This window comes from Odocoileus virginianus, unplaced genomic scaffold (genome assembly GCF_023699985.2).
Source record: "Odocoileus virginianus isolate 20LAN1187 ecotype Illinois unplaced genomic scaffold, Ovbor_1.2 Unplaced_Contig_5, whole genome shotgun sequence".
In the NCBI taxonomy this organism is placed as follows: Eukaryota; Metazoa; Chordata; class Mammalia; order Artiodactyla; family Cervidae; genus Odocoileus; species Odocoileus virginianus.
In genome coordinates this window covers 200,640-218,226 of record NW_027224322.1, presented here as the reverse complement: position 1 = coordinate 218,226, position 17,587 = coordinate 200,640, and the positions used below count along the sequence as shown (strand labels likewise).

Genomic DNA, 17,587 nt, shown 5'->3' with positions numbered 1-17,587 from the left:
CTTCTTGTACTTTTAAAGATTGTTCTGCCCAAATAAGCAGGTTACACCATTGCTACCTTTATTAACGATGAAAAACAAAACCCCTCCAGAACATCATATATCATTAAATGGACAAGTTGATTAAGCAAACTATTTAAGTTATAAAAATCTGATTTTAGACCTGTTAATTCTTTGTGGATAATTGAGATTTTCTTTTTTTAAAGAACAGAATGATGGAATAACTAATTTGCTAATTTATTTTTAATCATTTATCTTAACAGAAAGGAATATAAACCAATCAAGTATTTATTTCCCTTTTGGCTTTGGGATGCATCCTACTGTTTATAACTACCCAAATAATAATATAACCACAGGGTTAAGACCAAAGTCAGAAAGCAGAAACAAACTTCAGTTTTCTTACTCCATTGATAGTGAATATAATTCATGTTTCTCTATCACTTCAGTTTTCAAAGTACTCTTACACAGACTGTCATCTGACAAATATCAATTAAGAAAACCTATGAAAATCATTTAAAAACTATTTTAATCATTTTAGCAAAGAAATAATGAAAACTTAGCTCCATCTAAAATGAATTGGATATTATTTTATACTACGTCATGAAATGAAGGCATAGCATATTAGTTTTCACTACCCTGGATTAACATGATGGGGACCATAAACTATGATCTGCCAGAGACAGTCAAGTTTTATATTAATTGTCATGGTGAATTATTAACATCACTACCTTTCATCCTCAAAGTCTCCTGATTTGATGACAAACTGTGTGGTCATGTTACTCAACATATGCTACTGACATCCATTTGATCAGGGCATTATATTCCTTCTAATCAGCCACAGTCCGCAAATGGTAGTATGATTCTTTAGTAGTATGAACCACCAGGGGAGCCCCAAAGTAAGCCAGCTGAGTGAAAAGAAGGATGTGAAAGCTCCTAAAAATTAGTTTACTTTGTGCAAGCCATAAAATTAAAGACTTATATTGATGAACTACTTAAAAAAAAAATCTCACTTGAGAGAGTGTCTTCTTTAGGCTGGAAGAACCAACATCATGTGTACTTTGATTATCTAGTTCAGAATCTGCTCCTGAAAAGCTAAACAGATTAACATTTCATTAAAGCATTTATCAATATTCTGAATACAGAATAAAACAGAAAACGAAGTTAACTGAATTAACCAATTTTTAAGATTTAATAAATTTCAAATTAAATGAATACTTACATACGTGACTCTTCTTTCATTAGCTGCAAAGAGAGAGAAGGGAAGAAAAAGCTTTTAGTTTAAAGTGTTTCCTGTCCAAACGAAGTAAAAATTTTATTTGTAAAACATAAATACATACCCTGGAAGCAAAAGTAGAGAAGGCAGATAATAATCTTGATTCTATTGACAAGGGAGGCAGTTCTTCTAGTGGTATACCCTTGTTTATCTTTTCCTTCAAATTCATGTATCTAACTTTTAAGTCTCCTAAAACTGACAGTAGTGCTGATCCTAATTCCTTCTTAGTAGAATTACTTGATAAATTCCTGTTCAAAAGTTAAGTTCACAGAACTAAATTATTTAGGCCCAAGCCATCCACTTAAAACTAATATCAAATTACACATCTATATATATTTACTTCTAACTCTAACAGATCTCTAAAAAAATTTTATAAATGTTTAATAACAGAAAATGAATCACAGAAGATATGCTTTTCTTGGGGCAGTAAAAGCAAACCTCAGTATACAAATAAGCCAGAAAGAATGTGGTAGAATGGCATGAAAAACACTCCAACTGACTTCATCCATATTTGGACTTTATAAACAGAGAATCGTCTTTTTACTGGATTCATTATCCCAACATGCACTGTTGCCTGTCCATGAAATTAAAAAATACTACATTCTAATCACCCTGATGCTGGGAAAGATTGAGGGCAGGAGGAGAAAGGATGACAGAGGATGAGATGGTTGGATGGCCCCACCGACTCAATGGACATGGGTTTGGGTAGACTCCGGGAGTTGGTGATGGACAGGGAGGCCTGGTGTGCTGCAGTTCATGGGGTCACAAAGAATCGGACACGACTGAGCAACTGAACTGAACTGAATTACCCTTAGGCTAGTTAAAAACCCAGTTACAATCTACCCTCTTTTTGCCCTTCAAAAATGAAAACTAAAGAAATTTTCTAGAATAAATTTATAATGATAGGTTTCTAGGAAAATACAGATTTAAAATTAACAATCACCTATAACTACAAATAAAGTATAATCTTTAAAAACTGTGAATCACTATGATATATACCTGAAACATATAATATTATAAATTAAAGAACAGGTAATAAACAAAAAAGCCCTAACAGTCACCTATTTAGTCCTTCCTTATCTTCCATCACAAGTCTGTAAATATCGCTGCAATGGCGACGGCACAACTGATAGTGAACATTTAAAAGATGCGACTCGGCTTGGATGGCTCTCTGCATTATCTGCTGACAGCACTTCGATGGCAAATTCTTCTCTACCTCTTTAGGAAGCTGAGGTTCCCTTTGAAACAAAAAATTGGATTAGGTAAGATTGCAAATATGTTTCTGTGTTAACGACAAAGAAAGCATCCAGAAACAAATTTTAAACTTCTATAGTTTCTCTGTTAAGTTTAAATCAATTTCCACTAAAGATGGAAAGGCTGTAGAAAACAAGGATGTCAAGAGTCAAAGCTACATATATTCTTTTTAGAAGAGAGTAAATAATTCTCAAATTCATGCTTCTTTTTTTTAACCAAGAAAAGAATTCTAAAATAAAGTACTAACTTATTTATCCAGAATCAATAGATTTTCAACTTAAATCAAGCACTGGTTTTTAAAAGTTATAAATATTCTGGAGGAAATGGTTTTTACACATTCCCATTTAAACAGAAAATATAATTTACATTCTAAAAATAATAATGCTTGTGTTAGTATAAGTACTTTGCCGTTATCATATCAAAAAGCTCCAATATCACTACTTCTTTTGAATGTTAACAGCTCTTCCCTTCCTACTAGCTGCCACTTCTAACTGTTCTCAAATACTTCTGTCTCTTGAAACCAACTATTTAATTTTATAGGACTGGACACAGGATTAAACTCATTAGAAGTATAAGGATAAATGAAGGAAAAAGTCAATGACCTCAGAGCATGAAAACTAATTTGACTTCTCAGAGATCTCCCCCTTTCTCTCCTCTTCCCCACCACCTGGTTCTCCATGAATGCAAAGTAAATTATACAATGAATTAAAATCAGGACTAAAATACTCCAGTACAATATTTATTTATCCAATATATGATTTTTGTCCAAATGTGCTATCTTGTTTTGGTCTACAGGGGATCGAATGAAAGAAAACAAAGTAATTAAATCAGCGTGAGTCTGGGTTGGATAAACAAAGATGACATCAGCTTTCTGAAGGAATTATTCAGACTTAAATTTCAGTAAGTGAAAAGCTTTAATGTTCTATATTATTCTAATATTCATGTGTTTCAAGACAAAAGGCTGAAGTGGATGATCTCTTTGGATCCTTCTCAGCTATGATTCTATATGGTTAAGTACCCTATGGGCTTTCCAGGTGGCACAGTGGTAAAGAATCTGCCTGCCAATAAAAGAGAGCAGGTTCAATCCTTGGGTCGGGAAGATCCCTGGAGTAGGAAATGACAACCTGCTCCAGTATTCTTGCCTGGAAAATTCCATGGACAGAGGAGCCTTGGTAGGCTACAGTCCATAGGGTCACAGAGTCAAATACAACTCAGTGACTGAGCATGAAAGTACCCTACACAAAAAGCAAATTTCTATTTTATTTCCTCCTGTGTATTTTGGGCTACCTGATGCGAAGAACTGACTCACTGGAAAAGACCCTGATGCTGGGAAAGACTGAAGGCAGAAGGGGACAACAGAGGAAGAGATGGTTGGATGGCATCACCAACTCAATGGACATGAGTTTGAGCAAGCTTCAGGAGTAGGTGATGGACAGGGAAGCCTGGCATGCTGCAGTCCATGGGGTCGCAAAGAGTCGGACATGACTGAGTGACTCGCCTAAGCTGATATATCTGCAAGCATATGTTCAATGGAAGGACTGATCCTGAAGCTCCAATACTTTGGCCACCTGATGCAAAGAGGTGACTTGTTGGAAAAGACCTTGATGCTGACAAAGAATGAGGGCAAGAGGAAAAGGGGGTGACAGAGGATGAGATGGTTGGATGACATCACCAATGCAATGGACTGGGAGTTTGAGCAAATTCTGGGGGATAAGTGAAGGAGGGAAGCCTGGCATGCTGCAGTTCATGGGGTTGCAAAGAGTTGACATGACTTAGTGACTGAACAACAACAATCTGGAAGTATATACATCTGACTTACCTTTCAGAATGTTTCTTTAAGTCTGTGAACTCAAATGGTGTTTTTAACCCCAGGGAATCCTGAAAACATTATTTAAAATCAAATTAGACATATATGACAACCAATACATGTTGTATCTGTTAAGATGTAAAATCCAACTTCTAACTGATTTTGTGGCAATAACTGCCCCCAAAGAACACAGTTGGTAACAATCTAGTCACCTTTTCCCTTCATCCAGCATTTTCTCACCAAAGCCTCAGAAATCCCTGACATAATTCAATGAACCAAAAAGTCTACATTAGCATACAGTACCTTTATAAAGTCAATATATACATTTTTATTATTAATCATATTGGTTTTACCTTATTTAGGACATTTCCATTAGGTTTTAAACTGTCAACGGAGAGAGATTTCCCTGAAGGTCCTTTTGTCATAGCCATCTGTGGATCTTCAGTATCGTGAATGTATGACCAATCTGTGTTACAAGCCACACTTCTTTGTTTCTCACTCTGCCATTCACTAGGCCGTTTTTTATTCATCATTGTTATCTCTGTGTTGCTTGATGTGGATACTACAGAAGATCGTGCACTTGTTGCCCTGCTTGTTGTGAAACAAGCCCTAAAATCAGTGCTAACATCCACTGTCTGATTAACTGTGACTGTACAACCTGCTGCATCTGTCACTGATTTGGGACACGGTCCTTCCATATTGCAAAAGTGTGCTTTACTGATGGTATTGCCATTAGCAACTTTTAGGGAGCCACTTTCTTCTACTGCCTGATTATCTCTGATTGCAGACCACGGTAGAGTAATAGAAACATCTAAGGCTAGGTTAGGGGTGCTTTGTAGGCTTTCATAATGTGAATACCCACAGGCAGAAATTACTGAATCATCAAAAACAGAGGATGTCTGACAATCTTTACAAGGCTGGAGTAAACTCTCTAAATCTTTGTCCTGAGGCAATGTGCCTGGATTGTCAAGGTGCTGTAACATTTTGTCCTCGACAATTAAATTTCCAGTAGAATCTTTACTTTCAGTTAATTTAGGGCTCATTCTGCAAGCATAAATTTTAGTGTTTGATGCTTTCTGAGGGTTTAGAAAACCTGCAGATTGAGACCCCTTGTGCTCAGGATGACTGCTCCTGAGCACAACTTCATCCAGTACTGTGTGAAGCAGTAAACTAGCCCCTTGCTCCTTACCCTTTTCATGCTTAGGTGCGGGAAATGCTCTCAACGTAACAGAATTCTGAAACTTGGAGACACCAGGTGAATCTTCTCGTCCATAAACATCAACTGAATCTGAAGAGATGCTGGAATTACTTTCCAATTTAACATGACTGTTTTCTAGATTGCTAGCACATTTAACTTCACAGCCTGAATTTCTTAATCCCAAAACTTCCAGGTTAGGCATGTCTAATATTTTTGCCTGGTCAAATGATAAATGGTTATTTATATTCTCTTGTTCTTCTGCACTGTGATATTCTTGCTGTGAGTCTTCAACTCCATCAGGCTTTTGCGTATCTTCAGCAGTTTTTTCATAGTCATTATATGAAATCTTGTAGATTCTTTCCAAGTCAGTAGTCTTATTACCTTGATATTCCAAAATATCAAAAAACACCTCTTCTCTTTTCTGCATTTCAGAATCTAATTCTGAATTTAAATGAATAAGACTTTCATTCTTTAGTTTTGACTCTGAATAATGTATAGTGTAGGTTTCATTCAAGAAAGCATAGTCAATACTATCTTCAAATTCACTTGACTGAGAGTGAGCACTCTCTATGTTAGTATCTGGACTTGTGGTAAAAGATGGCTCCAATAAATCTATTTTGTCAATATTGCTGATTTCTTTGTCATTAGCTCTTTTTTCTAATGCCAAGGAATCACAGTAATCATTATGAAAAGTCAATTTGGCTTCTTTACAACCATTAGGAGATGACAAATTTTCTTTCTTAGGATTAGAAGGCTTATCTGATTAAAAAAAATAAAAAACGATAAAATGTTAGCAACATCACAGAATTTAAACATAAGACCTTAGTCTGGCCCAAGCGCTTCCCAATGGAGGAATACTTTTTATATTATTCATGACAAATATCCCTAAGTAATTGCTATTATGGACTGAATTATGTTTCCTTCAATTTCATATGTGTTGAAGCCCTAACTCCCCATGTGGAGATGGGACATTGGGAGGTAACTAGGCTAAATGAGGTCATGACCCTAAAAATGGGATAAGTGCACATATGAGAGAACAGACAGCAGACAGCTTTCTTTTTCTCTCCACCATGTGAGGACATTGCAAGAAGGTGGTCATCCACTGATACAAGACAGGAGAGAGCCCTTATCAGAACTGACCATGCTGACACTGATTTGGACTTCCAGCTTCCAGAAGTGTGAAAAAATAAGTACCTGTTATTAAAGGCACCTCAATGGTATTGTGCTATAAGAGCCCCAGCTGACTAAGTAGAATGACTAAGATTACTATTTGCTGAAAAATCCACTATTTCCCTTCTGACTTGAAAAAGAATTTTTATCATGAAGTCCTCTTAACAGTTAAAACTACATGTATTCATAAACACTTAAAGCTTAATCATCTTGCTTTTTATGCCCTTTTTATTTTCTCTTCTACCTTCATGACAGAAAGAGAAATTTTAGATCCATGTAAAGAAAAAAATCTTTCCTTGGGTAGCAGAGGTCAACCTGTCCACTTTCCACTTATCACCCTGAAGGCAACTATACCTGTCAGTAGTTCCTGAAAGCCTGGCTGGACATAAACCCTCTCTTCTAGCTCACTTCTCTTTCTTAAATTTTCCATCTACCTGAGAGATCCTGTTTAGGTTGCTCACATTTACCAGCAATCACCTGAGTGATCTGTCAAGTTAAAAACATGCTGAATCTCACCTTACTGGTAGGAAGCCTTAACATATAGCAACACTGGAGAGGGAACTATTAATATCAAGTCTAATTACATTTAATTATTTCTCTCCATCCAGAATAAAGCCAACCAGATTGGTCTCTTACCTTTCTGAATGTTTCTTCCATTATTGTAGTAGCCTTTATTAGAAGCTATCTCGACCACTGCAGTAGATTGCATCACTCAAGGATGTATATTCTAGAAGAGGTATAAATACTGAACTATGATACTCAGCATATATTTTAAAAACTATTAGAAAAATGAGAATTTGACAGAGTAGTAATTATAGTCAAATATTCTAATATCAGAGGGCTAATAAAACAGCAAAACATTTTAATAACTTTTTAAAAGACATGAACAGAGAGCTACAATAAAAGATTATATCATTTAAATATCATGTGTGCATGCATGATCAGTCACTCAGTCATTTCTGACTCTGTGACCCCCATGGACTGTAGCCCGCCAGGCTCCTCTGTCCACTGGATTTTCCAGGCAAGAATACTGGAGTGGGTTGCCATTTCCTCCCCCAGGAGATCGAATCCATGTCTCCCGAAGTTCCTGCATTGGCAGGTGGATTCTCTACCACTAAGCCAACTTGGAAGCCCATTATTTAAACAGATAAGACATACTCTTTTAGAATTTTCAAGGAACATTTGGAAAATGTATTAGGCTACCAAAAGCAGAAAAGTTCTAGGCCAAGTGAACAAAACTCTAACCTGAATCATAAAAAGAGTCATGGCTCCTCAATCAATGCCCAGACCTGTGTAGAGACCTAGAACTCCTTAAATGAAGGGGAGGCTGGGTCTTCTTGAGGAAGAACCCCAAATATGCTACTAAAAACACTCTTCCCTAAATGGCCCCTATAGCCTTCTTCTGGGGTAACAGTACACTGGGGAAACAGTTGTTAACCTTTGGGGTTATAGACTTTCTGCAGATTTTATAAAAGTCTGATAAAATGCATATACACATATACATACACATATAATTAAAGGATTTATGGACTGCTATACTACATTTAAAAGCAGAAAGTTTATAACTCCTGGCTTAAGGGATTTTAATTAAGTCAATAAAGATTCTACTCTAAGAATGCCAGGTAAATATTTAAAATAAAGAGTAGATGTAAAGAAAGCCAGTTTATCAAAATAATTAACATTAAAAAGAAAAGTGATTTCTTTGCTTACTTTGCATTCTCAGGAATTGTTCACACCCTTAAAAAGTATTGAGAATCCCAAGGAATATTTGTTTATGTGGGTAATATCTATTAACACTTATCATATTATAAAGTAAAACAAAAACTTTCAAAATTTCAAATACTTAAAATTTATTCATAAACAACCCACTACTTAACACAGTGTATGCTCAGTTGCTTCAGTGGTATCTGACCCTATGTGACGCTATGGACTGTGGCCCGCCAGGCTCCTCTGTCCATGGGATTCTCCAGGCAAGAATGCTGGAGTGGGTTGCCATGTCCTTCTCCAGGGGATCTTCCCAACTCAGGGATCAAACCTGTGTTTCCTGCACTGCAGGCAGATTCTTTATAGCCTGAGCCACCACCATGCATTCAGTTCAGTTCAGTCGCTTGGTGTCCGACTCTTTGCGACCATGAATCGCAGCATGCCAGGCCTCCCTGTCCATCACCAACTCCAGGAGTTTATTCAAACTCATGTCCATCGAGTTGGTGATGCCATGCATTAGGGAAAGGCAAATAAAAGCCACAATGAGATAACACTTTACACCTACTAAGATGGCTATAAAAAAAAAGAGAGAGTTAAGTATTGGTAAGGAATGGGGCTTCTCAAATGGCTCAGTGGTAAAGAATCCACCTGCCAATCCAAGAGCGAGTTTGATTCTTGGGTCAGGAAGATCCCTGGGAGAAGGAAATGGCAACCCACTCCAGTATTCTTGCCTGGGAAATCCCATGGACAGAGAAGCCTGGCGGGCTACAGTCCATGGGATACAAGAGTGGACACAGCTGAGCAACTGAGCCTGTGCACACACACACACAGGCAAGGAAATGGAGAAACTGGAACCCTCTTACATTGCTGGTGAGAATGTAAAATGGTGCAGCCATTTTGGAAAACAATCTGGTAGTTCTTAAAAAAAAAAAAAAAAGAATAACTACATGATCCAGCAATTCCATTCCCAGGCATATACTCCTTTTTATTCTGCTCTCCCAGCTCTCATTTTCCAAACCATTCCCTCCTTCCTGTGTTTTCAATCCTAGAACCAAACCAGAAACTGCTCTCCTTTGATACCTCCCTCATCCATACCAGGTCCTGTCAGTGACCCACCAGAACCTGACACCTTTTAGTCCAGGGACTGCTGACTCTTAACGTGGATCTGGGCAACAACCTCTACCCGGCCAGAATAATCTTTCCTAAATGCAGATCTGATCAGTTCACCCTCCTACTTAAAGCCAAGCAACAGACTGGCATCATTCCTTGGAGAGTGATTAAAATCTTAGTACCGTCTTTCCCCCTCCACGGGCCTGGGCCCCGCATTCACCTTGGCACTTGTGGGACACACACACACACACACACACGCACACGCACGCACACACACGCACGCGCACACACACACACTTCCTTACACAGGCTGCGCCAAGCGCGTTCACCTTGGCACTTGTGGGTTTCACACAAACACACGTACTTCCTCACACAGGCTACGTCAAGCGCGTTCTTCTCCTGGCCTCCAACCACCTACAATTCCTGCTCAACCTTCCGATCTCACTCCCAGTAACCGTTTCTTAGGGAAATTTTCCTGGCCCTTCACACAGCAGCAGGAACTTCTGTCAGTTTGGACAACACCCCACGCTTTTGCCATCCATCCCCCGCATTTTGGACACTAATGTCCAGCGTCCACTTCTGGCTCTGGACAGTGTCTCACTTGCTGCTGTACCCTGCCCGCCTGCTCTAGAGACTCCGCTCGTGTTTGTCACAACGATAAACACACGAGCGAATTTCCACCTTTCTCCGGAGAATTCAGCGTCCGGCACTGCCACTCGGCTCTAAAAGAGCTTTGGGAGCGCAAGACCCCGACTCGGGGCCTGCTAAGCGAGGCTGGGGGACTCACTTGGAACCGAATGCAAAGGTACCAAATTGGGGGATTCTAGAACTCCAAGGCCATCCGACGGACGCGCAAACCCCGCGGACCACGATGGCACCCCCAGACCCCGGCCGCTTCCCCTCAGGGCGCGGGAGGAGCCCTCGACTGCCTCCTCACACCGCGCAACCCTGGGCGGGGACAGACCCTCGGCGGGGACCTGCCGCAACTAGGCTTCGCTACCCTGTCTGCTCACGCCCCGGCCTCCGCTCTGGCCAGCCGCAGCCGCCCGCCGCACCTCAGAACCGCGCTGTTGCCGCCGCCACGCGTGAAGCCTCCAGTGGCGAGCGCCGCTTCAGAGAAAGTGCTGCTCCGCGTGCAGCCGCGGGGCCCGTCGGGTAACGGCCGGCGGCTCCCGCCCGCCGCCTGGTGGGGCGCTCCCATTGGTCAGGGTGCATAGGATCGGCGCCGTGATTGGCCGGGCGTGCAGACCGGAAGGCGGGAACGAGGTCGCCCGCTGTGATTGTGCGCCGGCTGGCGGCGGGAGGCAGCGACGCCCAGCGGAACCTTAACTGCTCTGTAGCCCGCGACCCTTGACTCTCGTGTGGACGGCGCGGCTGTGCAAAGCCATGGGGAGAAAGAGCTGGGCGGCGCCACACCCTCGCGCAGAGGCCCCACTGCCTCCTGTGTTGGGCTCGGTACTCTCCGAGTCCCGCTCCCACAGAGTCGGGACAACCACGCCTGACCGCCCTCCTCGGGCAGCTGTCCCCGCAGACCTGTGTCCTTTGTGTCTAACTCAACCTGTCCTCCCACGGGCAGTGTTTATCATTAGCAGGAACAGGGTTGGGGTGAGAGAACTTGGCCTCGGGCTCAAAATTTGGGGGGGGGGGGGCAGGGCGGGCGTCAAAACCCTGGGTAATCAAGATAAATCACATTGTAACGCGTCGTTTAAGGAAATCAAACGTAATGAAAAATCCAAATTGGACAAAATAGCCATATCAGTACTCCTAATTTTTCCTTTTGCCTCCAGCTCTAATATGGCTCCTCAAGGGACCATTATCCTGTCTTTAAAATGAGCATTTTCCCATCATTTTGTGTCTGTTGATTTTGACTTTTGCTTAAATCATTTCGTTTAAAATCGTTTAATGTTGCAATGCCTTCCCGGGTGGCGCTAGTGGTAAAGAATCTGCCTGCTGATGCAGGAGACGCTAAAGAGAGGTGGGTTGGGTCCCTGGGTCAGGAAGATCTCCTGAAGGGGGAAATGGCAACCCACTCCAGGATTCTTGCCTGGAAAATTCCTTGGACAGAGGAGCCTGGCGGGCTATAGTCCATGGGGTCGCAAAGAGTCGGACAGGACTGTACGCACCCCCACCCCCCCCACACACATAGATTGCATTAACATCAGTTTTTGGATGCCACCTCCAGTTACCCCCTAGCCTTGGGGCAGCGGGATTTTTGCTCCTAGTAGTTTCTGGTGTCTCTGTGTGTAGCTTGCAGCACTGCCTTTCCTGTCAGGCAACTCTTATATAATTGATTTGGGGCTTCCATAATTTTGATGTGAAGTGTTATATTTTGATGAAATTTGTCAATCAATCCATTTGTGATTTAATGTAGTGATTTTACCCCATTTCAAATACAGAATAATGGTATTTGCACAATAGTTTTTATGTGCTTTTATGATTTGATTACTTTAACATTTCCTTTATTTCTTATAACTGAAACACTTTAACCTACTAAAGTCACATGAATTTAATGCAGAAAAATGTGAAGAAGAGAATAGAAAGTCCTTGTAATCCTGCTTCTCACGGAGCCTCCCTTTGTTTTTTGGGAGTGCTACATAGGAAGTTATAATTGGAATCTTCTCCCATGTGACTTTCGTGTCCTTATGCATATTTATCTCTATTCAGGAGCTGCTAACATTTTGTTTTCTTATTCCACAAACACCTGCTGAGGTCTCACTGTGTATCTGGAAGACCAAGGAGTACAAAACTTAAGGCAATTCCTCTGAAGGAGCATACAGTCTAGCTGATACCAGAGAGAAATCACTGGGAGCTTAAATGTGTGGAATAGACTGAGATGCCACAAGAGTGGGGTCAATTTGTAGAGCTCCTTTAATGGCATGGAAGCCACACTGGGAATTCTCAGGAAATGCAGTGGGAAAATATGGCAGAGAAAAACCATGAGTGCCCTTGTGAGTTAGGCTGGCTGTCCAGGGACCTGTCTGTCATTTCACCTTTGTATCCATAACATCTGGCAGAGGCTACTCACTGCCCCAAACTGTCTTTTATCAAAATTATCTAGGTTTGCAGTATGACAGACAACAATTAGAATAATTTTGTGAGAGTACCTCCCAAAAACTCAAAGTGATTTTCATAAGAAACATGTTAAATCTATAAATTTAGGAGAAAGTTACATCTTTATGATATTTATTCTTACTATACATCTCTGTAGTTTTTCATGTCTTACATTTCTGAGCAGAATGTATAGATTTCCTTGGGCTTCCCGGGTGGTGCTGTGGCAAAGAATCCACCTGCCAATGCAGGAGACGTGGATTCAGTCTCTGGGTTGGAAGATCTCCTGGAGTAGGAAATGGCAACCCACTCCAGTATTCTTGCCTGGAAAATTTCATGGACAGAGGAACCTGGCAGGCTACAGTCCGTGGGGTTGAAAAGAGTCAGACACGACTGAACACACATACACAGATTTCCTTAATATAGGTCCTTATATTTTTAAGGCTATTACTGTTTTGTTGTGGGGAGAGTTACTTTTCACCATTATGAAGGAGATCCCCAATGAAATTATCTAAATCTAACTAGTCAGTGTTGATATATAGGAAAGCTATTGATTTCTGTGCATGCATAACTTATCTTAATATTTTAAGGAACTTTATTTTCTTGGGCTCCAAAATCACTGCAAATGGTGACTGCAGCCATGAAATTAAAAGATGCTTGCTCCTTAAAAAAAAACTATGACAAACCTAGACAGCATATTAAAAGGCAGAGACATTACTTTGCTGACAAAGGTCCATCTAATCAAAGCTATGGTTTTTCCAGTAGTCATGTATGGATGTGAGAGTTGGACCATAAGGAAGGCTGAGCACCAAAGAACTGGATGCTTTTGAACTGTGGTGTTGGAGAAGACTCTTGAGAGTCCCTTGGACTGCAAGGAGATCAAACCAGTCAATCCTAAAGGAAATCAATCCTGAATATTCATTGGAAGGACTGATGCTGAAGCTGAAGCTCCAATACTTTGGCCACTTGATGCAAAGAACTGACTCATTGGAAAAGACCCTGATGCTGGGAAAGATTGAGGGCAGGAGGAGAAGGGGACGACAGAGGATGAGATGAGATGGTTGGATGGCATCACTGACTCAATGGACCTGAATTTGAGCAAGCTCCAGGAGATGGTGAAGGACAGGGAAGTGAATCTTCCCAACCCAGGGATCGAACCTAGGTTTCCCACATTTCAGGCAGATTCTTTACCAACTGAGTCACCAGGGAAACCTGTGTAATGCTAGAAAAGTATTAGCTTTTGTAATATTCAGCCATCTACAAACCCTGTTTGTTGAAAAGTCTTTTACTATGTTGTAGAATCTGACTTTAAAATTTTACTTATGGTTTTCCATCTATACTGATAAATAAGATTGAACTGTAGCAGGTAGTAGGCCATGAAATTGTATTCTCTGTTCTGCCCCCTACTCTCATAAGCACTGTAATGAGTAGTCAAAAGCATTATGAAGGTTGTGATCAAAGTTAATAACATAACAAGAATGTTATTTTCATTTATGATTAGAAACAGTCTTGTTAATCTTTTAAAAGTGGGGAAAATTATCTTCATAAATTTGCATAACTGGCCTTTACACTTCCTAGATGGTGCTAGTGGTAAAGAATCTGCCCACCAATGAGACGAGAGTTGATCCCAGGATTGGGAAGATCCCCTGGAGTAGGGAATGGAAACCCACTCCAATAAGCTTGCCTGGAAAATTCCATGTTCAGAGGAGGCTGGCAGGATACAGTTCATGGTGTCACAAAGAGTCAGACACAACTAAGTGACTAAGCATAGGACTCCGAAAGAAAGAAAAATAATGGAACAAGAAAATTCTGATGAATAAGATAGTGAGGAGTGAGTGGTTTGATGAATTGTTATGGTTTTGCTGATGGGCTCGTAATGTGGTGACCACACTTGAAGAACACCTGGAGATGGTCTAGGTTGGTCCCCTCAAGCAAAAATGAGCCTCAGTTTGCAGCTTGCAAGGCCTTTTGTAAAGATTAAAGAATGGAATCTTGCTCTCTGGACAGTGCAGGGTCAAGATTTGAAGAACATCATGGAAAGGGATGCTGGGCTGCCTCTGGAGGCAGGCTTAGCAGACTCAGGCAAAGAATTCACATGCTTGTGCCTGGTCTTGTAGCTACAGCAGTACTTTCTAAATTGTGCTCTGCAGAGTCTTTGTCCCAGAAGGTTCTGAAAAAAGCAGTTTCCATGATCAAACAGTTTGGGAAATTGTACCTCGTCCATTTCTCTTTTAAGAATGCCCAATGACATTCACAAGTAAATGCTCCTCGATAAGCAAACTCTTTGACTGTTATCACTGTTACTGAGGAATATTTATTTATAGAATTCTTTTCATCTGGAGCCCTTACTAACATTCCCAGGAATTAGTGGTTATGGCTTGGGAAACACTAGGCCTACAGGAATAGTTGTAGTCGGAATAACGAAGAAGCAACATGTGCTACCATTTGTTGAATGCTGTGCAGCAAACACATCTGAGCATTGGACCCCTGCTGCTGAACTAGCCCTTGATCTCACTGTGGAGCAGAATGCTTATGGGGAGGGGCTGGAGTCTAGTTCTAATCCAGGGCCCTCCATTTTGTCGCTGTGTCCCTTTAAGGAAGGTACCTGATTTCTCAGTGCCTTGGTGCCCTTATTTATAAAATGGAGGTAGCTGGAGAACCCACCTCAGTGGATGATTGCAAAGACTAAATATGATTCTAGATGTGATGGAGGTGGTGACATCATCAGATTTTTTAAAAATTTTAGCCTAATAGATTGGAAGTGTGAGGAAGACTGGGACAGGGACCCAGGGAAGGGTAGGCTGCCAGTGACAATGGCTTGGCCCAGAGGAATAGCTTGGTCCAGATGGGAAAAGGATGGACTTGTGACAACCTTTGTAAGAAGAATTGATAAAGCTGGGTGCCTGAGATGAGCATGGAGATGGGTGAGGAAGGAGGGATCAAAAATGATACTTGGGTCTCTGACTAGAGTGGTAGCCTGGATAATGGTGCCATTGTAGTGATTAGAATCTGGGGAAGAGGAGCATGCGACTGGGACTGGCAGTGGAGGGGAACAAAGAATTCAGTTTATATAGAAGACTTGGCTATGCAGGGTGAACTAGATTTTATATTTCTTAACTGTTTATTGCCTTTTGTAATCTCTTCAGTAAGTAGCCCTTTGCTGATCCTCCTCAGTGCCCTCTGCTGGCCCCTTCTCCACTCAACCCCCATCAGATTGTTCTTGGCTCTTCTTGTGCCCTCTAATTATTTATACTCTTTCCCTAGGCATGTCCATAAAGAAGGCTGAGTGCCGAAGAACTGATGCTTTTGAACTGTGGTGTTGGAGAAGACTCTTGAGAGTCCCTTGGACTACAAGGAGATCAAACCAGTCAATCCTAAAGGAAATCAACCCTGAATATTCATTGGAAGTTGAATGAATGAAGATACTGAAGTTGAAGCTCCAATACTTTGGTCACCTGATTTGAAGAGTCAACTCATTGGAAAAGATCCTGATGCTGGGACAGATTGAAGGCAAGAGAAGAAAGGGGTAAGAGAGGATGAGATGGTTGGATAGTATCATCGACTCAGTCTACAAGTTTGAGTGAACTCCGGGAGATAGTGAAGGATAGGGAAGCCTGGAGTGCTGCAGTCCATGGGGTTGCAAGGAGTTGGATATGACTTAGTGACTGAACAACAACTAGGCAAGTCTAGTCCCAAGATTTGAAAAATCCCCTCTCTGCTGATGACTCCTAAATCTACACCTTCACCCAGTCTCTTTCCTGAGTTCCATACTCAGTTCCGTGCCATCCTGGAGCTTACATTCCAGTGGGGGATGAAAGTAAAAGTGAAAGTCACTCAGTCGTGTCCAACTCTTTGCGACCCCATGGACTATACAGTCCATGGAATTCTCCAGGCCAGAATACTGGAGTGGGTAGCCTATCCCTTCTCCAGGAGGTCTTCCCAACCCAGGGATCGAACCCAGGTCTCCTGTATTGCAGGCGGATTCTTTACTAGCTGATTTCCCACAAGGGAAATCCAATGAGAGCTGGTAAATAAAACGAGATCTCTTGTTTCTTAGACAATAAGTTGAGAAAAATGAGTCAGGAAAGGGAAGGGGGATTGTTGAAGGCTGGTGGTTTTAAACAGAGTGGTCAGGAAGTAATCGCTCCTCCATCACACAGTTGCTTTTTTTTGTTTCTTTAGCTTCTCAAACTTGATGAGGCCTAAATGAAACTCCTTAGTCTTCCTCTTTGACTTACTGTGTTGACTACATTTCACTTTCCCTGTTTCATCAGGCAAGATCTTACTGTTGTGTTGTAGTGTGCATCTCAGGCGTGGGGGTCATTTCTGTTATAACACATTAACACATCTGCTTGGTGTCAACAGATTGATTCTGCTCAGATGAGTTTTTTCTATGTACTCCTATAATACCTCAATGTGTTTATTTGAATGTTTCATGCAGATAGCACTGTAAAATATTTTTGGCACAAGGAGACCAAATTTCTCTTACCCAATGAAATGCAGCCTTGTGTACCCCAGATCCAGATAATTCTGGGGATGGACCTTTGTGACCTCTAGCACCCTGGTGGGAATGTTTTCTTAATTATATACACACAACTCATGTCTCCTACCTCAGCACTCTCCAACTGTCAACACTAGGGATACTTACAGATGATATTATCTTGGTTTGCACTTGCTAATACCCTGAAAGCTGGCCTGCTAAACCAGCATTATATGAAACCCAACATATACAAAGAATAACCCAAAATCAGCAAGTACCAAAATGACTTCTACTTTTGTCCTTGAAGATATTAGAGTTGTCTCTACTCTGGTCTGTAACTTCTTCAGTTTACTTTTTATCCTGAGAGTGTTGATTCTTATTGTGTTCTATTCCTATTCACTATGAGTACACCTTCTTTTTTAAAGAGGGAAAGAAATATGGGTTGATTTGATAATGCTGAGAAAATGAAAAGTTGGCCCAAAATATACAGAAAAATTAGTACAAGATAAAGATCTTTCTCAGTGGGAAAAATAAAAACCACATTGC

General features: G+C 41.0%; 1 protein-coding gene across 2 annotated transcripts in view; it reads right to left on the bottom strand.

Annotated features, from left to right (window-relative positions):
* The window catches only part of RBM44 (RNA binding motif protein 44), a 28,744-nt gene extending 18,087 nt beyond the window's left edge, over nt 1-10,657 (bottom strand). For both annotated transcript variants that reach the window (XM_020876430.2, XM_020876431.2), the window contains exons 1-8: nt 10,569-10,657; nt 7,336-7,426; nt 4,685-6,288; nt 4,344-4,402; nt 2,332-2,508; nt 1,335-1,518; nt 1,217-1,239; nt 1,008-1,089 (exon numbers count right to left, since the gene is read on the bottom strand). In XM_020876430.2, the coding sequence (XP_020732089.2) occupies nt 1,008-1,089; nt 1,217-1,239; nt 1,335-1,518; nt 2,332-2,508; nt 4,344-4,402; nt 4,685-6,288; nt 7,336-7,408 (2,202 nt within the window). In that variant the 5' untranslated portion in view covers nt 7,409-7,426; nt 10,569-10,657. The remainder of the gene's footprint in view (nt 1-1,007; nt 1,090-1,216; nt 1,240-1,334; nt 1,519-2,331; nt 2,509-4,343; nt 4,403-4,684; nt 6,289-7,335; nt 7,427-10,568) is intronic.
* Between the last annotated feature and the right edge of the window lie 6,930 nt (nt 10,658-17,587).